This window comes from Mustela erminea, chromosome 10 (genome assembly GCF_009829155.1).
Source record: "Mustela erminea isolate mMusErm1 chromosome 10, mMusErm1.Pri, whole genome shotgun sequence".
NCBI lineage: Eukaryota > Metazoa > Chordata > Mammalia > Carnivora > Mustelidae > Mustela > Mustela erminea.
Genome location: NC_045623.1, coordinates 78,427,155 through 78,452,534, shown reverse-complemented (window position 1 = coordinate 78,452,534; position 25,380 = coordinate 78,427,155). Strand labels below are relative to the sequence as shown.

Here is a 25,380-nt window from a genome sequence, read left to right as displayed (position 1 = left end):
GGTCCAGGACTGAGCTTTTAGGAACCTCAGCATTCAGTGACTGGGCACTCCGAGCTGAGCCAGTCAAGGAGACAGAGGAGCGAATAGAAGGGTGGGAAGAAAACCAGAAAACCAGGCATGTGTGGTCTCAGTTTCCCCCACGGCTCTGAGACCTTTTGATAAGGCATGGGGTGGGAGGGAGGCAAGGGCTCCAATTTGGGGGGCCTCTGTGACTCAGCCCTGGCTTCTCTCTAGTCACAGTGTGTGTGAGAGCAGCCCCTAGGGGAAGTAGTTCAGGGAACACTGGCATATCCCACCTTGGCCTGCTCCCAGCATGCCCCCCCTCTCTCAAACCCTGATCCACGTCTGACTCAGCCCCCCTCCCCTTATCTCTCCTCCCCAGGCTGGAATCTCCTCCCCATCCCTGCTATCTCCAGCCACTAGCCCAGCCTTTCCTTCTCAGCGTCCCTTGAGGCACAATGGCCGTCGTCCTCTGGGAGCTGGCCTTCCAAGGGGGCATTGTAGGGCCAGGCGGCTGGCACTGTCCATGCCATGAGACAGCTGGTATTGTGGTGCCCATAATTAATGAGACAGCTCTGGCAGCTGCTCCCCAGCTCAAGCCAGGGGACTAGGCAAGCAGGAAGTAAAAATATTCCTGTCCTAGGAGGGTGCCTGGCCGGTGAGGTCAGCAGTGGGTCATCCTTAAGGACAAGAGGAACCCAAAGAAGGGGGGCCTCCAGGGTTCAGTTAGGCTTTGTCCATGCCTCCCTGCCCTCCCTAATCACTGCACTCAGAGTCCCTCCTTGGTTCGTCTTCTTACCTGGAGGGAGAGGGACAGTCCTTCCTCTGGTCCCCCCCTCATCTCTCCTGCTGCAGAGGAAATCCTGCAAGATGCCGGATTTCCCCGGATGCTGAGGGGTTGGCAGCTGATGCTCTTCCCTGCCCTCTTCAGCCCTGTGGGCAGTGACAGGCAGCTGGGAATGATGAGGTGGGTTTATTCATAGTGGAAAGAATGCACTCAGTGAAGTATTTATTCCGCATACCTTTGCAGAGCTCCTACCACGCACCAAAGGGCACAGTGGTGACCAAGACACAGCTTAGAGTCTAGCGGCAGAGAAGGACACTGCTCAGACACACGATGAGTAGCTCCTTCCTAGCTGTGGCACTGCAGATGACAGGAGTGTTGAACAGGGGAGCCCAGTATATGGCGCTTTCTGTGGGCCAGGCACCGTGCTTGGCACTTAACAGACATTTGCCCTTTGCACCATCACATCAGGCTGGTAGGTAAGTAGCACTGTACCCAGTTCACAGATGAGGCCAGAGGGGCTCTGCAGCTTTATTGCATGTGCCTCCGCTAATAAAGGAAAAGCTGGGACCGGAAGCCACGCCTGCCTGATGACAGAGCCCGGCTCTTACCTTAGACCCCTGGCTCCGACGCCGACCCGCTTGCTACCTTGAGGAAGTCCTTTCTCTCGAGGCCTCTGTTTCTGTCTGGCCCTGCCCGCGGCGATGGAATTGGAACTGGCCTCTGGCTCCGGGTCTCCTTCCGCTGACCCAAGGACTGGTTCCTCTGAGGGCAGAGAGCCTTCGCTGATGCCTTGTCCCCACCTTCCCTCATGCGACAGGCTGCGTGGCGTTTGTACTCCACCGACACGAGCCGGGCCTACCTGACGGCCACCTGGTACTACTATGACAGTATCCTCCCATCCTTCAGGTAGGCCCTGCTGCGGGGGGACATGGGTGGGGGGCAGTCCCCTGGAGGACAAGGGGCTGGGACTTGGCCCTGGAGGGTGGGAGAGGGGGGACATTTCAGCAAATCCTGTGTAATGCACAGCCCAGAGCGTCTTCTCCCCCGTCCGCTCTGCCCCAGGAAGGTCGTGGATGCTGGTGCGGGGTGGAGCCCTGCCTTCCCCCCAACCAGCTGCACCCCGGGCTCTGGAGCGCTGGCAGTCTGCATGCTAGCCCGCGGTGCCACCCTGTAGGGTGGCTGTCAGCTTGTCTCCCCTCTTTCTGAGCCGAGGGTCGCGTTAGCCCCTGCCGGCCTGGCATACTGTGGCTCAGGAGAGAACACACGGTATGGGCAAGAATGTGCACGCCAGAGTTGGGGGCAGGGGCCCAGCCCAGCACCCTGGTGTGTGAATAGGCCCCTACTTTTCTGGGCCTTAGGGCCCGGAAGCGGGTTCATCCCTCTCACTCAGGTCTGGGTCAGGGTACTCCTGGGGGTGGCTGCATGCAGAAGTTAACTAATAACCATCACCAAGGTCCGTGTGGTCAGGTGCCTGGCCAGGCCCTTGGGCAGGGATGAAGACCGCAGAGCATGGCTCGGAACCACGGGCAGGCAGGGAACCAAGCCCGAGGCGGGGCTGGGCTGGGCTGCTGTGCTCAGAGCTTCCCTGGGGGCCTTTTCCCTCGTTAGATCTCCAAGAGCAGTTGTGTGATCCTGCTCTTCCTTCCACCTAGCTCCCCCTCCCGGCTCCCTCCCAAAAGCCCCCACCTCAGAGATAGGCGTGGTGGTTGGTTTGGAAGGAGCCTCCCTTTCCGGTGGCGGTGGCTTGGGGGTAGCTCTAAGGACTCAAGGCCAGGCGTTGGGGACTGGGGCAGGGGCTGGTGCATGTGAGGGTGAGGGAAGATTGGGGGTCATATTGGATCCTCTGGTAAGAGGGACAGAGCTTGGTTTAGAGATTCTAGGCCCATGGGCCTTCAGCTCCTTGGAGCTCAGCTTCCTTGTGCATATAGTGGGAGACAGAGGGAAGATAGAGTCCTTCGGTTACGGAAACAGGAAGTGGCCTGAAGAGTAAGAAGCTGAGCCCCAAGTCTAGTCTCCCAAGAACCCAGTGGCAGGAATGGGTGCTAGAAGAGTGGGAAGCTGGCCTAGCTACCCTATCAAATCTCTCTCCTGCACCTTGGTTTCCCTCCTAAAATCCAGTCAGGTCTGGAGGGGGAGGATTTCAGGATGGCTGCTGGCCCCCAGGGAGGGACAGCTCCATGTCTAGGCACTCCACTTGACGAGCAGAGAGTAGGTTAAATTCAAGCTCCCACTTGCCGCCTTCTGATGCCCTCAACTTGTGTCCAACCTGCACAACTGTACTCAGCAGTCCTGAGGATTTCCCAGGAACTGAGTGCAGAAAGAGAGGGAGGAAGGTTAGTCTCCCACACCCCCCACCCTGCTGGTTCTTGGCTTCGGGTGTCTGCTGAGCACCTCTAGAGGCAGAGCCTGGCAGGATCTGAGCACCAGAGCTCCATGCCCACCAGGTGAGCAGGCGGTGCCAGGGCCCTGCCTGCCGCTGATGGCGCCCTCTCCTGCAGAGAGCTGGCCCTCTTGTTTGAGCACGTGCAACGGGCCCGCAACGGGGGCCTACGGCCCCTGGAGGTGCGGCGGGTGCCGGTACCTGATGGAGCGCCCTCCCGTTACCCGCCCGTTGCCACCTGCCACCGGCCAGGCAGCGCCTCCTTCTGCCCTGGGGAAAGGTAGGGGCCCCCTGGGGCCACCACCTCCTCTTGCTTCTCCTTCTCCTCTTCCATTCTTTGTCTCACCCTCTCTCAGACCTGCGTGCAGCCACCATGTGGGTGTCTGGGCCTGTTCTGTGGACTCCCAGGCGTTGTCATGAGGCCTGGGCAGTTGTCGTTGGATGGCCTGAGAGGTACAGACTGAGAGCCTTCCTGGAGAGGCCAGGCTGGACTCACCTGCTTGCCACCTGGGGCGCTAAGGGTCTGAGTGGGGGAGATATCCGCACCGTCCCTTCCCGGCACCTCCTCCATTCATTCCATTTGTCCTCTTTCTTTCTCTGTTTCCACATCCCCTCACTCTCCCATCCCTGCACCCCCATCCCTCCCGGGCAGCTGGAGAGAGGAGGAGGCCGCTGGCCACAGGTGCTTACGGCTCAGGTAATCGTGGGCACCATTCTGGGGCGTGAGGGCCGGGAACCCCCTCCCCCAGCATGTTCCTCTAGAAGGGGCTCGCCACTGAACTTGCCTCCTGGGAATGAGACGCCAGCTGGAGAGAGAGCTCTGTGACTAAGAACCGCTGTAGGACCTACATAAACTCAGCCAATGACTAATGCTCTTGTCTTGTGTAATCCTTGTCCACAGCTTGGCTAATCCCAGAGGGTCCTCTTGGGATTCTCCCACAATGCCTTTCTTCCTTACTGAGGGACATTTTGCTGCTCCTAACAGTCTTTTTCCCCTTGACCTGTCTCTCCTGGAGCTCTTGCATCTTGAAAGAAGAAGAAAGAACAATGGTTACCCCTACATAAATGTTCAAAGTAGTGGAATTTCAGGCATTTTTGGAAAAGGGAAGCTCACTGACTCACAGTATGGGAAGAGGGCTGTTTCTATAAAGGTAGAGCTTTGAGGTCAAGGACTCAGTTCCCCCTCATTCCTCCCTTGCCCCCTCTCCATCTCTTTGTTTTTCTCATCTTCACACATCATCCCTGAGCAGCCAGGTAGACATCTGGGCCTTAAGCCTCAGGTGCAATTCCGAGCCCTGGGCCCAGAACAGGGGAGGGGAGGAGAGGCCAGCCACGCTGCAGTGGGAAGGAGGCAGTGTGGTGAAAGCAGGCCTCTGACACCTGAGGCTGTGTGTCCTTGAGAAAGTTACGGAGTCCCTCTGGGCCTCTGGGTCCTAGGCAGAATATCAGCAGTATTTAGGCTGATCAGGGGCTCTGGGTTCTCCAGGCTGCAAAGGCCTGGGGAATGGAGTGGAGGGGGGTGCGGTGGTGAGGGGTTGGTGCAGAGGATGCTGGGAACAGCATTTCTTCCCTGTGCTTGGTGAGGGCATCTCCAGCCAGGAGCTGAACAGAAGCAGGGAGACAGGGTGGTCCCTCCAGGTGAGGGGCTGGAGGAGGGGAAGCATGATTGGCCAGGCCAGGCTGGGAACTTCCTGGAAGAGAGTCCATGGTATGGCCCCGGGGTTGGATTCTCTGTCCCTGCCTGCAGGCCCTTCAGTGTTACACCCTCCTCCCTCCAAAAATCCTCCCCCACCCCCAGCCACAGCTTTTATTTGAGCAACCTTGCCCAGGGCCTGGGCCCATGCTCTCTGGAGATTCCGGTCTGCTCTGGTCTCACCTGGCCTGGATAGGAAGGTACTGAAAAACGAGACAAACCTGGAGCCCAGCCCATTTCCTATCCATAACTGCTCCGGGGCAGTGGGTCCCCAAAGCCTAGGACCAGATGACTGCCAAGGGCTTGGCATTCACTAACCCCCACCCTTGTGTCCGTCTGCCCTGCAGTGTCTGTGTGGCCGGGGCTCATGGTGATGGTGGTGAAGTGTCCCTTCTTCCCAGGCACCCCAGGAGTTGGAGCTGTGACTTCTAGGACACTAGTTACCAGGCTCAGGCCAAATGGCCATATCCTTACTCTCGGCTCTCTGGGTCCTATGGGGTGGGGGCTCCGAACAGGACTCCCCCCGCAGATCCACACCCACGAACACATACACACTTCCCCTGGTTGGCTACACCATTTGTGGTGCGCGCGGATGGACCCAGGCTGAGCGCGCTCCCGGGACTACGAGCAGCAGGACTTCCTGGGGGATGGCATTGCCAAGGCCGGCACTGCCCCTCTTTGGGGTTATTCCACGAGGCGCTAAGATGATGTTTCTCAAGGCTTGGTCCACTGACTTCGTGCATCAGCATCTGCGGGGTGTTCGTTCCAAAATGCAGATACCTGGACCTCTCCCCAAGCCCACAGAATGAGACTCTCTGGAGGAGAGGCACAGAACTCTGCATCTTTAACGTGCTGCCCTGAAGATCCTAATGCAAATCTTGAGAAGGTCTGACTTCTGGGGATGTGGGCTGGAGGGTGATTTGGGTAGGGGTTCTTCTCTCCCAGCAGCCGCAGGAAGCCAGCCCCATCCTGGCAGCTCCCCACGCTCTGCCCGCCTGCCCCCTTCCCACTAACCTCTGTTTGTGTCTTGTTCTCAACTTCCAGCCAGATGTTTAGTAATAAACGGAGTTTCTTTCGGATCCACGCCAGCTGGAGACCGAGGTACCCCCTCGCCTGCTCCTCCTGTCCCCACTCCTCCTTGCCCCACCCAGTTTGGGGGCTGGAGAGGGGGACAGGATAGGCCAAGGACAAGGTGCATGTGCCTGCCGCCTGCCGTCTGCCTTGGGGCCCTGACGAGCCTCATACCTTCCTGGGGATGCCCCTGCCAGGTCGGGAGGCATGGGCCTGGTGCCCGCTCTGCCAGGAGGGACATCTGTAGGAGACTTGGGATGAGTTCTGGCTCTGCCGCTGACCTGCTGTGTGATCTGGGTCGCGATGCTTCCCTTCTCTGGACCTCATTTTCCCATCTGTGGAATGGGCAGATTGAACTAGAGGCTCTCTGAGGGTCCTTCCCACTCTGACTTTTGCCCAGTCTTGGGCTTAGCTTCCTGGCTTCCCACTATCCCCTCCTCCTCCAACCAGGGACCTAGCTGATGCCTGAAGGAGCTGGGATTGGCCCTCTTTCGCTAACTGTAGAGCCCAGCTCAGATAGCTGCATCGCCACCACGTTCCAGGCCCAGTGCTAGGGACACTGGGAGGAATGAAAAAGATGGCGCCTGGTGACTTGCCAAGAGCGAGTGCTGTTCAGTGTGATGACTGCAGTGAAGGGGGGAGGCAGAGGGGTTACGGAGCCAGGGTCAGGCCCTTCACCTAGAAGAGGCCCGAAAAGGAGTGGACGTGAGGAAGGGCATCCCAGGCCAAGGAAGCAGCATGCATCACGGTGCATCACGGTGAGGAGGCAAGAGAGGGCACAGCCACGGGAAAGGAGCAGGCAGCCCAGCATGGGCAGATCAGAGAGTGTGGGGTCAAGAGTGAAGTTGGGGGCAGAGCTGGGGTTCCCGAAGAACCCCAAAGCCTCATGTGAGTGCCAGCCTCTAGGCCCTGCCTGGCAGTCTGGGCTCCTTGAGTCTTGGGTTGCCCAAAAATGCTTTTAGAGCCTTGTGGGTTGAGGGGCCCATAAGTACATGGGTGACAGAGCTCTTGGAGGCTCATCCAAGAGGCAGTGCTTCTTAGGAGCTAGTGTTCTGGAAACAACCTGGCCACTGTTTGCTAGCCACCCTAAGCGCCAGGGTCCTCCGTTTCCTCAGATGTAACACATGGATGGTAATGGCGTCTGCTTAGCTCAAAAGGCGCCTGGCTCGTAGGGGGTGCTGTGTAAATGGTCGGCCTTGTTCAGTGCGGTATGCTGAACAATCAAGGTCTTATTTTAAAAAAATAGTTTGGAAACCTGGGCTGAAGGAAATGGGGTCACACCTGAAGGGTTAAGCCAAGAGTCTCTGGGTTAGACCTGCCCCTTTGCAAGATGATTTGAGCTGTGTGGGCTTGATGGGCAGGAAGGGCAAGGCAGGGGCAGAAGGGCCAGTGATGAGACTGCATCCACAGTCCTGAAGAGAGGGGCTGTACACAGCATCGGAAGGGGTAGGCTGCCTCGTCTCCCCATGCACTTGGCCTTTGATAGCAGATGGAATCCTTAAAGTCATTTCTTGTGGATGTGAGCACAGGGCTTGACCGAGTAGGGCAGTTAGAGGGCAGCTTGTGTCCAGAGCTTACCCTCTGTCACAGAGTAGCCTCAGCTAAGCCTAGCCCATCTGTGTCCCAGGCACGAACAATCCCTTAGACCCGTTTCTCAATCTCAGCCCCAAGGAAGTCCGGTTTTGGAGAACTCTTCATTGGTTGGGATTGGGGAGGGGCTGTCACATGCATTATTTAGCATCGTTTAGCAGCTTCCCTAGCCTTGGCCCACCCTCCAATGTGACAACCAAAAATATTTCCAGACATTGCCACAAGCTCCCTATGAGCAAAATTGCCGTGCATGGAGAACCACTACCCTAGACGCTGATCGCTAGTTCAGGAGAAAGAACAGTGTCTAAAGTCAGAAAAAGCTGGGTGCTGATCCTTGCTGGATCCAGAGTGGCTCTGGGACTTTGGGCAGGTCACTTTCTCTCCTTCCCAGGCTGCAAACTAGGGATGGTAAATGTGGAGTCCACAAAGCCGCCGAGAGAGAGCTGCAAGGGCCAAGGCTGGTCAGATAGGACCGTGCGTGCGCTGCAGAGCCTGGGACGGGAAGGAGCTCTTCCGACGTCCACTGCGTGCCCGGTTTCTTTCCATTTTGTTTGAGCTTTTAGGCTCCAGAGAGGCTGGCGTGAACCATTTCCTGGGCCTTGCCCAAGGAGCTAGAATCCAGGGTCACTCCTGGGAAAACAGTGCCTTTTCACATTGAAGAGGAGCCCAGGGCCTCTGGCTGGCTGGAAAGTTACAGAACTCCACAAACCAGGCTGGAAGCTCCTTCAACCATCACAGAATCAGAGCTGGAAAGGGACCTTTCAAGGCCTCTAGTGCAAACCTCCAGACCCCTCCTTCCCTAAGTCCTGCTGAGAGCAAGCTTAGTCTTGCTTACACACTTCTCATGACAGGAAGGTCACCCCCTTCCCCCAGAATGTCTTTGGAGTGATGTGCTGGGCGCAGAGATCTGGAGGGCCAGGCCCTTGTCTATGTGTCAGGGCCTTTTCCACCCCCCTCTTGCTCTCCCTCTCGGAGGAATGGAGGACAGAGAGAGGGGTTGCACGGGCCAGGCGGGTGGGGGGTGCTTGCCAGCATGAGGAGAGCCCGAAGGAATGGCTCTGCAGAGGAAAGTTTGGGAGAGCCAACCTCAAACTTTGGTTGGAATCTCTGGGATGTGTTGAGGGGATTCTGGGCCAGCAAACAGCATGCTGGATTGTGGGGGCTGCCTAGTCCTTCCCTTCTGATATCCTCAGGGCCCCAATCCATGACCTATAACCTCTCCCTTCTAGAAGGGCAGAGGCCCCTACTTCTAAGGATGGCCCTACATCCTGGCTGCCTTCCCGAAGGTGCCCCTGGTTTCGAGATCTTCCTCAGCACCTTGGCTCTGTACCCTGTACCCCATGCCCAGGGCATGGGGAACCCTAGCTCCCACCCAGTCCTGAAACCAGAATCTGTCCTCTGGTCAACTCTTGACCTGAAAGTCCCTGACAGTAGGTGACACAGTCTCCTCCCCCAATCTGTGCCTCATCTCAGGCCTCCTCTAAGACTGGCTGGCTGGTGCTCTCCTGAGCCAGGACCCTTGGACATTTGGGGCGGAATGGTCCCAGCCTGTCTGTAAGCCACAGCAGGGAGGCAGTGGTGACACCCCAGGGCATGGGATGGGGGACATTTGCATAGGTCCTACTCAGTGAGAAGATGGTCCTTGAAACCCTTGGACACAGAGTTACTCTACCAGGTATTGGCTAACTAGGGCCTGTCCTGGGGAACCTGGGGCCTCCCCAAGGTTTGGAGACATGGTGGGAAGTCGGGGTGTGAGAAAGGAAATCTGAGCACACCCACAGACACACACATGTGTGTTCCTGCGCACACAGACATGTGTAGGTGATGCCGAAATGGGGGTTTGTTAGACAGTGGGGGTTGAGGAGCTGGGAGGGTCAGCATCTGTCCAGGTAGGTTGAACTCAGGCAGGGGAGACCACAGAAGAACGGGTTAAGACGTTCACTGGGAGGGCGGGCACCAGACATGTCTGGGGCATATATGTGGGCCGAGCAGGTAGACCCACAAGGGCAAGGCCCTCTGCAGCAAGCACGTTGCACCCCCGGCGGCCCTGTTTATGCTGCAAAACTGGACCAGGTCCTAAAGACCGGGCCTGACCGACCAATGTGGGACCAAAGAGCTCCAGCAGGAAAGGAGGAAAATATACACTGAAACATATAGACACATTGGGACCTGGGTACTTACACTGTCACATGTGTGCAGGCACACACACACACACACACACACATACCATCAACTCCGCACAGCCTGCCTCTGTGTACCTGGAGGCCATTCTCAGTGTGCGTGGCCAGGTGAGCCTCTCCATCCCTCGGCAGCCTGTATGTGCCCAAAGGGGTGGCCACTTCCACCCACCCACCTGAGCCAGGCCCAGCTCTCCCATCCTCCTGTCTGTCTCTGACTCCCTTCTTGGGTCTCTCTCGCTCCTTCCGCTCTGACATCTGTCTCTTGTGCACCCCTTATCTGTCTGTGCGATGAGGGGTGGGAGATGGGGGTAGGGAGGGAATCTGCTCAGACTGACCTGGCATCAGCTTCCCGTAGGGGTCATGGTCCCCCTCGCCACACCCTTGTTCCATTCCAGGAAGTCTCCACTTGGTGGAGAATCAAAACCCAGTAGCTACCCCAAGTCCTAAGCCAGCTATGTCCCCACGCACACCTGTCCCCAGCTCCCGCTGACTTGGCTCTCTCCCCCACCCGACGTGCCCTGCCAGCAGCCGGATGGGCATCAAGGACCGCATCCGCATGGGCAGCTCCCAGCGACGGACAGGCCCCTCCAAGCAGCACCTGGCCCCTCCGCCGATGCCCACCTCCCCAAGCAGCGAGCAGGTGGGCGAGGCCTCCAGCCCCACCAAGGTACAGAAGAGCTGGAGCTTCAATGATCGCACCCGCTTCCGGGCCTCCCTGAGACTCAAACCCCGCACCTCTGCTGAGGGTGAGCCCCTGGGGGCCTGGGGCCCAGGACCTACCTGTTGTGAAGTGGGGGGTGTGGGGCAGGGACAGAGTCTGGGCTACTGGTAGAAAGATGGGTCTAGTCCCAGCTCTCTATCTGATGGACCACCTTGGGGACTCATCTCCTGGTCTGTGAATTGGGCATCACAACACCTGCTTTGCTGGGCTCCAGACTGTTCAAGAATCAAATGAGAATGCAGAGGGTGGCACTCGGTAGCGGGTGAGAGTGCAGGCTTTGGAGCCAGGCTGGTGGGGTTGAATCCTGGCTTTGCCATTTATTGGAAGGTTACAGAATCCCATAGACCAGTCTTTGCGAGGTGTTGGCCTATGGGAGTCTGGGCATGGCTGGTGCCCAGGGCCTCCTCTTCCCTACCCCAGAAGCTGCCTGGTCTTCCACCCTCTCTTTCCTCAAGGACAGCATCCCCTCTCCGTGCAGTGCGCCAGCCTGGGAGAAGCATTTCTCTCCCCCGGAGACAGAAGGATGTGCTCCCAGGGCCTTTCCCAGCATCAGAGTTGGGCATGGGAGCCAGCCCCTGGATCTTCCTTCCCTCTCAGCTGGAGGATAAGACTGTGTGTGTGATTATGTGTAGAGGCCTCAGGTCCCTTTTCTTGGAGGCTCACTGTCCTGGTGGGACCTGTGGGGCTTCCTCCAGGGCTGTGTACTTTGTGTAATTTGCTGCAGGCCAAATCAGATGCGCCCCAAAGATGCACTCCCACTTACCTGGCCACCAGGCAGATTCTTAGCCTGACTGGCCAGAGGGCAGATGAGTGTGCAGGAAACCAGGATTTTCCACCCTGGGTAAAGGCAGCCAGGGAGGCAGGAGCCTGGTCTACTTTGTGCCCCCAGGAAGGTTCTGGACCCTTTCTGAGCATCTGTCTCTGGATCGGTATCTCTAAGGGTGGTTTGGCAGGTGGGGGGGGGGGGTTGGGAGTGGCTCGTTCTGCTGCCACTACCTGGGCCCCCTGACTTTCCAGAGGGCCCCTCGGAGGAAGTGGCAGAAGAGAAAAGCTACCAGTGTGAGCTCACAGTGGATGACGTCATGCCCGCTGTGAAGACAGTCATCCGCTCCGTCAGGTGAGTCTGAGGCCTGAGGTGCCCCCCCCAACAGTTCGTCTGCCACCCATTGCTGCTCCCCATCTGGGGCTGCCCTGCTGGCTAGGCCTGGCCTAGCTCCCAGGCAGGCCAGCTGCTGCCCGCCTGGCACCCTTGGCTGAGCTGGCTGGCGGGGACCCTGGAGTGTGGGTGGGGTGGGAGGTGGCATATGGCTCCCAGCAGGGTTTGCTCATCCTCTTCACGTCTGGAGGGCTGCCCACCACAGTCCCTCTCCTCCACCCCCAGTGTCCTCTCTGCATCTCTCCCCTCCTCCCCACTAGCTGGGCGCCTGCCTCTCCCTGCGTCTGTCCTGTGTGCTCTTTCCCTCCAACTCTGTGTCTCGGTTTCATCCTCCTTTTGCTTCTGTGTCTCCAAGCTTCTCTCTCTCCTTGGGTGTCTTGACCTCAGCTTGTCTGTCTCCCTCAGGACTTCCTCTAGAGCGGTGCTTTTCAAACCACAGGTCACAACAGTTTGAAATCAACTTAGTGAAATCAATGTAGTGGGCCACGGTCAGCATTTAACAACAAGAAGAAGGAATAGAAAAGAAAATAGCAGAGCGCACTCCCTCATAGGAAGGGCAAATAATGTTGATGAAACCTACGTTTCAGTTGTGTGTGTGTGTGTGTGTGTGTACTGGTCTCTGATGTGAAATGTATTTTTTTTTTTAAGATTTGTTTATTTGAGAGAGAGAGAGAGAGAGAGAGAGAGAGAGAGAAAGAGAGCGAGCACAAGCAGGGGGAGGGGCTGAGGGAGAGGGAGAGAGAGAATCCCAAGCAAACACTGAGTGTGTGGAGTCCAAAGACTGTGGGGCTGGATCCCACGATCCATGAGATCATGACCTGAGCCAAAATCAAGAGTCGGGTGCTTAACGGACTGAGCCACCCAGGTGCCCCGTAAAATGTATTTCTTATGGTGGGTCTTGGTCAAATGAGTTTGCAAGTCCCATCCTGCTGGCTCTACTGGCTGTCTCCCTGCCTTGACAAGAGTGGGCCAGAGTCTCCTGAGCCCTTTGGCCATGGCTCTGGCCCCCAAGCTTATTGGCGTGGATTCTTGGCCTAGACTCTGTCTCTGGCCTGCAGCTCTAGCTACAGAAACCTCGGGGTAACCCGAGGCCTTCCAGGCTCGCCTCCTCTCCTCTCTGTCTGATGCATCTACCCACAAGCCTCTTTGTTTTGTGTTCCTTGTAAGATCAGAGTCAGCTGGGCCCCTCTCTGCTCCCCGGAGAGTTTGAGGCCTCTCCCCACCCCCTTTTTACACATGTTGTCTCTCTCCTCCAAGCGACCAGCTTCTGGAACACATCGCCTGAGCCGCCACATGGCCCAGGTCAGGTCTCCTTGGCCGCCCCATGGACCCTTTACCCCCAGCATGCCCCAGACCTGCTCTTCCTCCCCTGTTCCCACTTCAGCCTGTGGCACCACCACCCACCCCATTGCCTAAGCCATGGGAATTATTCTGGACCCAGACTCAGAACCCTGGAAGTCCCTTTTAGTCTTGAATTGCTCCCAGCTGCCCATCCCCAGATCAGGCCCTGCCCCTGGGTCTGGTTTTCCTGCCCAAGACTCTGGCCTCTGAGCATTGCCCATGCAGGCAGGCAGAGTCATCATGCTAATGCAGAGGAAACCCTTCCCCACCACCCCTGCCGCCCACTAACTAATCTCTGTCAGAGATTCGGGGCTCTTCCGAGTGCCTCCTCCGCCTGCCCACCAGTGGCCTTTCCAAGGTCAATCTCTTTCTCTTCTTATATACTGCCCTACCTCCCCTGGTGGCTCAATCCCTCGACTGCACATTCTGGCCCGGCAACTTGGAACGGAATCTCACTCTCATGCCTCCATGTCTGTCTGTGTCCAGAAAGCCTCTTTTCATCCCCGCCCCCCTTGCCTTTGGGACTGGAATGTACCACTCTCCAGACTTGCCCTCTGACCTCCCCAGCTGAGAGCCCCTTTCTCATCATCCCAGACCACTGTCTCCATTCCTTGACATGGCCCTCGTCACCCCATAATTGTGTGTCCTGTCTCCCACGCCAGAACAGGGCTCCTGAGATCAGGGATTGGGTCTCATGCCTCTTTGGGTGCCCAGGTCTAGCACAGTGGCGCTAACAAGCATTTATGCAGTGAATGCAAAAATGCAAAAAATGACAGAATCAAGCTGTCTTGATCACCAGGGTTCACAGAGGCCTGCCCTGTGTCCCAGCTAGCAGGGAGAAACCAGGCCCAGCCCCAGGCCTCCCAGGCTAATGCTACTGCAGATAAAACCACATTTTAAAAACAACAACAATAACAAAACAAAAACAAAGAGACATCAAAGGGTTTGGGAATGGAACATGGTGGGAACATGGTGGGAGGCTGGGAGACCCAGCAGAGGCTGTTTCCAGTGACCCAAGCAGAAGGTGCCCTAATGCTGAGCAAAAGGTTAGCAAAGGGATGGGAAGCGGGCTGGAAAAGAAACCCTTCCCGCTGAGACCGCCTCTCCCGACAGGATCCTGAAATTCCTGGTGGCCAAAAGGAAATTCAAGGAGACGCTGCGACCATACGACGTGAAGGACGTCATCGAGCAGTACTCGGCGGGGCACCTGGATATGCTGGGCCGGATCAAGAGCCTGCAGGCTCGGTGGGTGCGCTCGCAGTGAGACCATGGCCCTCGCTGCAAAGCAAGGACTGCGAGCTGAGTGGCCCCCCACCCCACTCCCGCCCGCGCCCGAGCAGAGCCGCGGGCGCCCCCTAGAGGCCTCCGCGGGAGCTGGAGTTTCTGGCCTGGGCAAGGCTTCTGGCTTGCGCAAGCCACTGAGGACTGACCCCGCACCTGTCTTGAGCGAGAAGGACCCAGCCTCACGTCCTCTGTGCGATCCCTACCAACCTGCACTCCTCGGGGGGATGTCTTTAGATGGCTGTTTCCTGGTCCTGAAATAATAGGAGGAGTAAAATAATTGGGAGATTATTAAAATTATTGGCAGGTCTCCCATCTCCAAATAGGATAATAGGAGGAGTAAAATAATTGGGAGATTATTAAAATTATTGGGAGATCTCCCATCTCCCAAGGGGATAGGCAAATTGTCCTCAATGCTGCCCCCCTCTTGCCTGTGGAACCCTCCCCCACCTCTTCTCTCCACCCAGCATGTAAGAAGAATTCTTGCACCAAGACCGTAATCACCTACACCTTGCCCTTCTCCTGTAGCCAGCATTCTCACTGCCATTCATTCACTTGATCTCTTAATAATCTTGGGGCTTTTGTTACTTGCCAGACAGTGGGGCTCTGGTGGAAAGCAAGAGTCCTGGCCCTCATGGCGCTTTTATTCTAGTGGAAGAGAACAGATGATAAATAAATGAAACTAGACCGTGTCAGATGGTGATCAAGCCTAAGGAGAAACATAAGGGTAAAGGTGTTGGGGTTTATGATTTTAAATAGGTAAGAAGGTGACATTTGAGGGAAAAAAAAGAAAGGTGGGGCAACAGCTCTGTGACTGTTTAAGTAAAGAGTTTTCAGAGGCAACAGCAAGAGCAAAGGCTTAGGCAGGTGTCCTAGGGTGTTGTTTAAGGAGCACCAAGGAGCCCAGTGTGTCTGTTGTGGCCTAAGAGCAGTAGGCAAGGTCAGAAGATGAATGGCCCTTGGGCTGTATAAGGCCCCGTGGGCCACAGGACACACGCTGGCATTCACCTAGGGGGAGCTGCAAGCCTTGGAGAGGCTGGAGCAAAGGACGGACAAGATCTGAGCGTATTTTTAAAGGAGCACCCAAGGTGTTGTGCTGAGGATGACCTATACGGAAGCGAGGGTAGAAGCAGGGCGACCAGACAGGAGACCGCATCAGACGTGCAGGCAAGAGATGATGGGGACTTGGACCAAGGGGGCAGCAGTGGAGGGGGTGGGAGAAGTATGCAGACTCCAGATAGATTTTAAAGGTAGAGCTGGTAGGCTTTTCTGATTAGGTATAAGAGAAGAAAAGAGAGTTAAGGCTGAAGCCAAGGGTTATGGCTCGAGCAACAGGAAACAACAGGAAAATCTTGCCATTTGTTGACACAGAGAAGCCAACAAAGGCAGCAGGTTTGGCTCAGGTGAGCTGGGAGGTGTTGGGTTATGAAGCCAATTGGACATCCACGGGAGTGTTGTTGGGGCATTTAGACTGTGCAGTGTGGTCTTTAGAGGAGAGCTGTCAGCTGGAAATACAGATTTGTGTCAACAGGGCACAGAGGAATTGCAAATCTGGAACTGAAGACATCACCTTGTGAGAGTGGAGAGAGAAACGAGGTCCTAGGAGTGAGCCTTGGGTCCTGCAGTGTTTCGTGGAGGTAAAGGAGAATCAGCAAAGTAGAGGGAGAAGGAGAAGTCCGTGAGGTAGGAGGAGAACTGGGAGAAGGTGGTGTTTACGACCCCACATGAAGGATATGCGGGAAGAAGGGTGACCAGATGGTCCCCCTGGTGCCGAGGGCTGGAGTGCTGCTAAAAGGTCAAGTATAATGAAGCCTGAGAGTTGACCATGGAATTTAGCAATACAGAGGTCATTTGGGATCTTGACAACAGTAGTTCTGGTGAGATGGTGGGAATGAAAGCCTGACTGGTGTAGGTTTAAGAGAGAAAGGGAGGAGAGAAATGGGACAGCGGGCGGAGATAATACTTTCAAGAATCACGCTGTAAAGGAGAGCAGAAAGATAAGGTTGGACCAGCTCCAGTCTTGTCCACCTTATAACTTACATTCCCGTTTGGGTCTCTTTTTTCCCAGGCCACCGTTTCACATCTGTCCTCCTACCCTGCCGGCTGCATCTCCCCGTTTAGTAGGCAACCTAGAGTTCTTGAGGGAGGGACGGTTGGCGTGTGTCTGAGCCCTTTGACGGTTACTTTCTTCCACAGGGTGGACCAGATTGTGGGGCGGGGGCCCGGGGACCGGAAGGCCCGAGAGAAGGGAGACAAGGGGCCCTCTGACACGGAGGCGGTGGATGAGATCAGTATGATGGGACGCGTGGTCAAGGTGGAGAAGCAGGTGAGTATGGGGTGGAGTTTCGCTTGTATGATGGAGCTGGTCGTCGACCAAGAAGCTCCCTGAAGGCCACGGGGACCAGCACAAGGGGAGGGTGCACTTCTCGGAGCTGCAGCCCAGGCCACCAGCCTGGGAGGCCTGAGCAGGGTTCACGCGTCCCCGGCCCCACGGGTCCCCGCCCCACAGATAGCCCCGCCTCCCAGGAAGCCCGCCCATTTCTGCTAGACGACCCCGATAAACCCACCCTCTCCTGACAAGCCCCGTCTCCAGGTGGCTATGGTCTCAGATAAGCCCGTCTAAATTTCTTGTACTGCCATGTAACCCCGCCTCAGTTGTCTGTCTGTAGCTCCCGGACTATTCCAATCAATCACAACTAGATTTCCCTCCGGGAATGAACCCCCAGCTTCCCACCTTCGTCCCGCCCTCCGGCCAACTCCGCCTTTTCTGTCGCCCCTCCCATGGGAGGAGCCGCGTCTCCCAGAAGCATCCCTCCCCGGCCAAGCCCCGCCTCCTGACTGCACCCCTCCCCAAGCTCCGCCCCAGCCCCAAGGCCCGCCCCCAGCCGCACCTTGTCCCCAGGTGCAGTCCATCGAACACAAGCTGGACCTGCTGTTGGGCTTCTACTCGCGCTGCCTGCGCTCGGGCACCTCGGCCAGCCTGGGCACCGTGCAAGTGCCGCTCTTCGACCCCGACATCACCTCCGACTACCATAGTCCTGTGGACCACGAGGACATCTCCGTCTCCGCACAGACGCTCAGCATCTCCCGCTCGGTCAGCACCAACATGGACTGAGGGGCTTCTCAGGGGCGGGGCAGCACACGGCCAGCCCCTGGGCCTGGCGGTCGGACCCGCCCTCTGAGGCCTCCGGACTCCTCTCTTACTTGAACTTGCTCCCTTGCGGGGAGAGAGGCCACACGCAGTATTGAGCTGCCTGGGTGGGTGAGATATTCGCCATGGGGGTGCCAGCGACCCGCCCCATCTCAGGAGCGTGAGATGCCAGGCCACACGGAGGGCAGCAGCAGCGGCTGCCCCGCGGCTTCTGGGCCCCCCAGTGCCCTGCCCGTTTCATCAAGCCTTGACATGGCTTGCCTGGCAGGGGCACTGACCCGGGAGTGGGAGTGGGGCGCTGGGGTCCTGGGCCCTGACCCAGCTTCCAGCTATGCAAGGTGAGGTCTCTGGCCCGCCCTTTGGACAGAGCAGGGAAACCCTCCCGCCAAGTCCCCACCCCACTCTGGGGTGGGCCCAAGGTGCCCCTAGGTACCCACAAGCATAGGACCCTGCCACAAGGCAGCTGGACACCATATATGCAAACTATGTTAAATATGCAATTTGGGGGACCCCTATGGGGTCCTTCTGCCCCTCCCTCATTGGGAGATGGGCCCCCAGCAATAGCTGGTCTCAGGCTGCTTGGCCATGCGCCCCATCCCTGTTCTTTGGCTTATCACCCGCTCCTCACCCAGCATGGGGCCTGTTTCTCCCTTGCCTCCCCTACCCATTGGCAGGTATCCCCTCCCAGGGGCTCCTTCTTCCTGCTGGATGTCCACTCCCCTCCTTGGCCCTCCAGACACCTTACAGCACAAGTTTCTATATTTGCCTCCAAATCTCCCACGGACAGTGCTCCCATGGTCACACAAAGTTTCCCCCAACATGCAGAAAGCCTCTCACGCGCACAGACACACACAGTCTCTCACACACCTGGAGATGTGTGCACACAGCCGGTCAGCCTTCCTTAGGGTTCTGCAGCTGATGCTGATGGACTGGCCCTGCAGGGTGACGTCCACTAAGAGGAAGCCTGCCACTCAATCTGAGTAGGACAGGGAGCTCTGAAGTGGCCCCTGGCCTCTCTAGGCCTTACCTCCGAGTTTCACCTGCTCCCCTTTCTCAAGAACCTCTACTTCTCACTGGTCCAGGAGCCTACACTGCTGCTTCTGCTGCCCCACAAGGACCCTCCCTGGCATCCCTACAGCACAACTCAGGCCTAAGCCCCTGGGGCTTGGACAGCACTGGAAAAACCCCAGGCCCTTCCCCAGGATGGTTACGAGGCTTGCTTCCACTAGACCTACCCCTTTCCTAGTACTCTCACTCCCGGAGAGAATAATAATGTATCTAGCTGCTCCAATCTGTTGGGCCCCAGCTGTACACCTGGCACCCATAGGCACTGTGTCCCCTCCTTCTGCACCTCCCTCTTCATTTCAGTTGGCAGCCCCCCATTCTGGCATACGCCCCCCCAATGCCAGGCCCCCAGCACCTCTTTGGTATCCCGGCCCCTCTATCCCTCTATTGCGAAGCCAATGCAGGGAGCAGGAGGGGGATGGGTAGCAGACTGATGGTGACCCTCCGTGGGGCACCAGGGAACGAGGAGGGGCTCCGACCCAGCAGTCTGCATCTCATGACTGGGGACCTGCATGCACCAGCGCCAGGGCTGGGGCTGGATCTCGTGCAGCCCCATGGTGCCCAGCCTCTGCCCCAATGTCTCCTCTGCATGTGACTGTCATGCCCTGGATGGAGCCTGTCCTGGCTCTCCTCACCTGCACTGCACTGTCCCCAGAGAGCCACCCTCTAACCCCTCAGAGACAGAGCTGTGGAGAGGGTCAGAAGAATGGGATTACCCTATGACCAAAGGAGATTTGGGATGAAGCCCTCCCTCCTTCCACAATCAAGGTCCCCCCACCAACCCAGTTCTCGGATATGCAAGTACCTCACTTTGTTAACTTATTAACTTATTGGTTTCATTAAAGTTTTCAGTAGGAGGTGGTTGCTTTTGGCTGTTCAGTGGCGGTGGGGTGGGGTACGTGGTCTGGGGGTGGGGATGAAGAAATTCGGATTAGTCAGCACTCTTTGGTCCTGAACAACAAAAACCTAACCAAGTATAGCTTAAGGAAAGAAAAACAAGGAAGGAAGGAAAAGAAAAAAGAAGAGAAGAGGAGAGAAGAAGAGAAAAAAGAAAAAAGAAAAGAAAATGGAACTTGTTAGCCCGGATAACTAAACTGTCGGGAGGGTAGAATGGTTTCCGGCACAGTCAGAGCTAGGTACGTAACATGTCAGGGATCTGCCTTCTGTCTCAGCCTCCCTCTCACGCAGGCTGAACTCTCATGGTGACCCCTGGCGCTTACACATTTACTTTTTCTTGGCTTAGGGCCCCAGTGAAAAGTGAGTACCGGTTTGCTAATAGTTAGTGTCAGTCAGGGTCCACTTAGGAAAACAGAAACTAGGCAAGGTTTTCAACAAAAAGAATTTACAAAAGGGGCTGGATTGCACTGCTGTAGGGGGATGCTCAAAGAGCAAAAGGGGGCGCCTGGGTGGCTCAGTAGGTTAAGCCTCTGCCTTCAGCTTAGGTTATGATCTCAGGGTCCTGGGGCAAGCCCCGAATCTGGCTCTCTGCTCAGCAGGTAGGCTGCTGCCCCCTCTCTCTCTGCCTGATTCTCTGCCTGCTTGTGATCGCTCCCTTTCTGTCAAATAAATAAATTAAAAAAAAAAAAAAAGCAAAAGGAACACTAGGATAAATGAGAGGAGATCCTTGCAGGAAACAGGTGCCCCTAGGGCTGCAGGAATAAAGGGGAGAACTTGGGGTTAGCAGAACCCACAGGAGTCCTGTAGTGCTGGGGCTCGAGAATCTGAAGAGGGATTCTGTTTGGCTGGTTCTCGTACCTCTTACGGGATACAGTGAAGCTTGTTTGGGAGTGCAGGAAAACATCTGGAGGCTGGCATCAACCGTTGGCATTAGGCTGCACTGATAAGCTTACAAGCAAAGGAAGGAGGAAGTCTCCACTCCTCCTGCCTCCCAACCTTTCCCTAATGCCCCTTATTGTCAAGGTCAACTGACCAAGGTAATGTGGTTTGCAGAGTCCCAGCCCCAGGACCACAGAGTATAGAGGCTGTGTTTGGAACACTAAGACAGTAGCTTCGTAACTGGCGCAGTCCACCCCTCTGGGCCCTCAGTATCCATACACATCGTTCCACACAGAGTTGAACCTCCATATGACAAGAGTAGCTTCCACCCAATCAGATGAACCTACCCTGCATACAAATGAAGACATGAACCCTCTCCCCGCAAACAGGAGAAGCACAGAGGCCCACCGTCTAACAGATGTATCCATCTCCAGAAGTTCGCCACTGAATCCATATGTGGATGATGTTAATTACTTTCATTCAGTCACAAGCCCACCGACAACTAAACAGTAAACTGTAAAGTTTGCAATCACTTACAATCTTTATATAAAATAGTAGGGGAGGAGGAGCGAGGAGGAAGCCAATTGCTTAATATACAACACACACACACACACACACACACACACACACACACACACACCAAGCAAGGAAGAAAATATGCGTAAGTAGAGGACTCCTCCTTCTGGTAACTGGTCCCAGTGCCATCGTTGATAGATAGGTATTTGTTAGTCGAGTAAGTGTATATATACAAAAAATAAATATTTTGCTAATTGGGTGAATGTGTGTGTGTGTGTGTGTGTGTCTTCGTAATTCTCTTATCTATAACTGCCGTTAGACAGTACATCAGCCAGTTGGGGTTCTTGACATGGTGAGGTGACCCAAATAATCTATCCTGGAGGGTCTGAGTCTTTCATGATCCTTTGGGGTGCCAAAGCTTTTCGCTAACTTCTACTACTGTCTAGGAAGCACTAAGAGGGGACCCGAAGGATCCCTGGGCTCTAGACATTGTCCTCCCCGTCCTTACTGTGCCGCAGCACCCCGAGTCTCCTTTGGTGGAGAGGACCAGTCAGACAGCCGGTAGAGTAACTCTTTCTACGCCTACTGCTTTAGTGGAATGAGATGTCCAAAATGGCCAGTTAGAAGTTTCCACTTCCAATTCAATGAAAACTGTTTTTTTCCCTTCTTTTGCAAACGGAAGACCTCCAAGCTAGAGGACCCCAGCCCAAACTCACAAGGTTTGTGAGTGGGCACAGGAGGCTGAAAAATGTCCACCCAAGGATATCAGAGCCTAATCTCTGGAACCTTTAAGTGTTCCCTTATAAGGAAAAAGGATCTTTGTAGATGTGATTAAGTTAATAATCTTGACATAGGGAGATAATCCCGGATTATCCAGCGGCCCCTAAATCCAATTGTCAATGTCCTTTTGAGAGAGAGAGGCTGAGGCAAATCTCCGCCAGACGAGGAGGAGGCCCTATGAAGACAGAAACAGAGACTGGAGGAGTGTGGCCCCAGCAGAGGCCCACAGCCACCGGATGCTGGAAAAGCCAAGGAACGATTTTCTGCTCTGCTAGCATTCTGAAGGGAACACCGCCCTGTGGATGCCTTGATTTAGGCCCCGTGAAGCTGATGATGAATATCTGGGCTCCAGGACTAGTAGACAATAAATTCTGTTGCTTTAAGTCACCCGGTTTATAGTAATTTGTCATGGCAAATACAAGAAACTAATCCTGTGGGTTATTTGATGTAGTAGTGAGAGAAGCTATTGATTGCTGGAACTGTAGATTTTGGCTGTGTTAATGAGGCTAAATCACTGTGCCCTCTAGGATGCGAAGGACCCAGGGAAACCACCTGGCACCAGGCAGCCAGAAGAATCCCTACAGAAGAAACATATATTGTGTATTCAGTATTTGTCCCTGCCGGGATGGTAGATCGGACATATGGTGGTGGCATCAACCAGGTCAGCTTTGGTGGGGCGAGTCCACACTGTTGAACCTGTAAGCGCTCCCCATGCTTGCTGCCATGACCACACTGTGCTGAAGCGGGTTGGGCAAACACAGGAGGAGTTGCAGAAGGAGGCCAGCTGGCGTCCGTGGGCTATGCCATCTTAGCCATCCAGTTGTCAAGAGCCTCCCTGCAGTGGGACAGAAATACCTTTACGCTCTGTGGCCATTTCTGGAAGTTCACCTAAATCCTTCAATTCTGCGCTAAGTCGCTGACCACGCAGCCAAACCATTAGCCACCGCCAAGAGAGCAGTGTGGATCCTGTACCAAATGTACTGCAGGGTGAGTAGGATTAAGCCAGGCTTGGGAACAGGGTGGTGGTGAATGTTCCAGCTAGAGAATACGGCATGGGTAAGGGTCCACAGGCACCAGGTACCGCTGGTACAGTCCCCCAGAAGTCCCTGTGGGGGTTCCAGAGAGCAAAGGAGAAACTGATGCAAGGCACGGCTTTGGAATTAGACAGAGGTCAAGGTCTACAGATTTATGATTCCATAAATCATTCCAAAGAGATAGGACTTAACCGTGAGTGCATTTGGGAGCCAACGGAAGATGTTGAGCCGGGGTTAAACCAGGAAAGATTTCCATTTTAGAAAGTTTTCTTCCTCGGATAGAAGAGGGGTTTGAGGGAGCAGGCCTGGGTGCTCCCTGTTGGAGACTGCTGCGGTAATCCGAGCAGGAGATGTTGTTAAGCTAGACAAGTCCCACAGCATTTCACTAATTGAGTAAATGTCCGTGGAGCACCTGCTGTATGTCAGGTCCTGGCTCAGCACAATACACGGGGCGAACAGACGCAGGAGGCCCTCTTCTGGCCCCGAGGTCATCCGGCCCCTGGGGGAAACAGATGCGCGATCATCCAATGCAGACGCGGCTCTTTATCTTCTTAGTTTGCCTGGTTCAGCAAGGAGGGTTTGCAGGTGGCCTTGGGAGTCCCCAGACAGTCATCAAATAGGGCCTTGAGAGCAGATAGGATTTTAGCTTGGTGTGTCATTTATCTACTGCTATGCAACAACTCCCCTTACATCTTAATAGCTTCAAACAACAAACCATTTTATTTGCTCTTGATTCAGTGGGTCCACAATTTAAGCTGGACTCAGTCGAGCGGTTCTGCTGGTCTCACCTGGAATCACTAACGTGGTCGCAACTTGACTGGGACTGGATGGTCTGAGGTGACCGCACTCTCAGGCTGTCAGTGCCCTGGTTGGTCCGTGGATAGGATGGCTTCCATTCGCTCCATGTGGCTTATCAGCTTCCAGTAGATTCCACTGGGCTTCACGGGACAAGAAAGCAGAAACAGAAGCAGAGGGCCTCTTAAAGGTTCTGGTTCAAAAGCTGTGCCTAGCAGCCTGGAACTGCTCAGCTCACCTGGGCTGCTCTGAATCTGCTGCAATTTTTATACTCTTGCAGATCAAAAGACCCCATGCTACAGATTTCCCAATTTGGATAGCTTATATGATGTCCTTTGAACAGTTCCAGTCACCGAAACTTTGCTTTCCCTCTGAGAAGTTGAGGGGTCCATTAACCCCCGTCCACCTGTTGTGTGTGCAACAGGATTGCGAAAGCTGTTCTCCTGGTGTATGAGATTTCTGGGGCTGCAGTAACCAATGTTACAGACTGGGTGACTTTTTTTTTTAAAGCCCCAGAAGCTTTGCTACAACTTAACCTATTTGGAACTCCAGCATGAGAGATAAAAATCAGTGCATACACACTGAGCATGTGACCAGCATTTGGCTGCAAACAAAATAAGTCAGATCTGTCTCCCTGATGCATTCTTTAACAACGTAGTAGACCGTATCATTTGTCTGAAAGCCCTTCTTCCTTCATCGTTGCCATGGCTACTTTGGGTGGAGTATACTTCCCTACCTGCCTTATAGTGGGTTTCCTACAAACAGATGCTGAGACCGAGCGGTGCACAGCAGCCCACTGGGGAGTGCTCTGGGGAGATGCCTCTGTGGGAACATCAGGAAGGCACGACAGGGCAGAGGGAGAAATTGATCTGTAATGCAATTTCAGCGGAGGCATCTGCTGACCTTCAGGAGCTCTGGAGCTCATGTAGCCCTTCAGGGTTGTGCCTTCGTTTCCATGCTTCGGGTGATCACTGGCCATGAGCTGCCCCAGGAGGGCATGACTTTGAGTAAGGTGGTTCTCTATGGCCAAGGGCCATTCTCATTCTCCAGCAGCTGGAGAATGGTACACGGGTCCTTAAGGGATCTGAGCATCTCGGCATCCACTGTACCACCTCAGTGACTTTGCCCTTGGCCATGGGATTGACTTTGGCCAATGGAATGTCAGGGGTAAAGGACAGTGTGCATGTTCCAAGGTAAGGCCCGAAGAGGCATGGCAAGTTCTTCTTGGTGCTTCCTCCCTCTGCCACGAGAAGACTGAGATAACTATTGTTCCTTCATCCGGAGTCCAAAATATAGGCAGGCAGGGAAGACCTGAACCAGGCTCAAAGTCAGGAGTCGAGCTTGACCCAGCCCATATCAGCTGAACTGCCATTGACCTCCAGACTCAGGAGTGTGAGATGATACTTGATTTTGTATCAAAATCAAAGTCACTGAGATTTTGGACTTGCTTGTTTCACAGCATTATCACAGCAAGACCTGACTAAAGCAGCTAGTAAGGTGGATTGTACAGGAAGCAGAGAGTCCCAAGGTTTACAACGCGTATCACAAAGCAGAACATTCTTTCAACTCTCCTTACGTACCTTTATTTTTGCCCCAGTGGCTTCTGTGGAAAGACCCTTCTCCGTCTTCCTCTCCTTCTCTTCCTCCCCCTCCTCCCTTTGCCTTCCTCCTCCTCTTCCTCTTTTTCTTTCTCTCTCCCTTCTCTCTCCCCCTCCTCCTTCTTCTTCCTCTCCTTCTCCTCCTGCCCCTCCCTCCTGTCTTTCTCCTCTTCCCTCCTCCCCCTCCCTCCTCCTCTTCCTCCTCCTCCTTCTTCCTCTTCACCCCCTTCTCCTCTTCCTCCTCCCCAGCCCCTCCTCCTCCTCCTCTTCTCCCTCCTCCCTCTCCTTGTCCTCCTCCTCCTTTTCCTTCTCCTCCTTCCCTGTCCTTTTCAGTTCTCCTCCTCCTCCTCCCCCTCCTCCTCTTCCTCCTCCTCCTTCTTGCCCACACAGTGGGTGAGAGACATGGAGGACTTCCTGGAAGAAAGGAGGAAGATTGCTGGAAAACAGACCCCCTGGGAGGACGAT

General features: G+C 55.3%; 1 protein-coding gene across 1 annotated transcript in view; it reads left to right on the top strand.

Annotated features, from left to right (window-relative positions):
- Positions 1 to 19,273, top strand: part of KCNQ4 (potassium voltage-gated channel subfamily Q member 4) — a 52,826-nt gene extending 33,553 nt beyond the window's left edge. The window contains 7 exon segments of the mRNA XM_032301863.1: positions 1,605 to 1,693; positions 3,286 to 3,447; positions 10,227 to 10,447; positions 11,440 to 11,539; positions 14,033 to 14,164; positions 16,397 to 16,526; positions 17,103 to 19,273. Of these exon segments, the coding sequence (XP_032157754.1) occupies positions 1,605 to 1,693; positions 3,286 to 3,447; positions 10,227 to 10,447; positions 11,440 to 11,539; positions 14,033 to 14,164; positions 16,397 to 16,526; positions 17,103 to 17,315 (1,047 nt within the window). The 3' untranslated portion in view covers positions 17,316 to 19,273.
- The last annotated feature ends 6,107 nt before the right edge of the window (positions 19,274 to 25,380 follow it).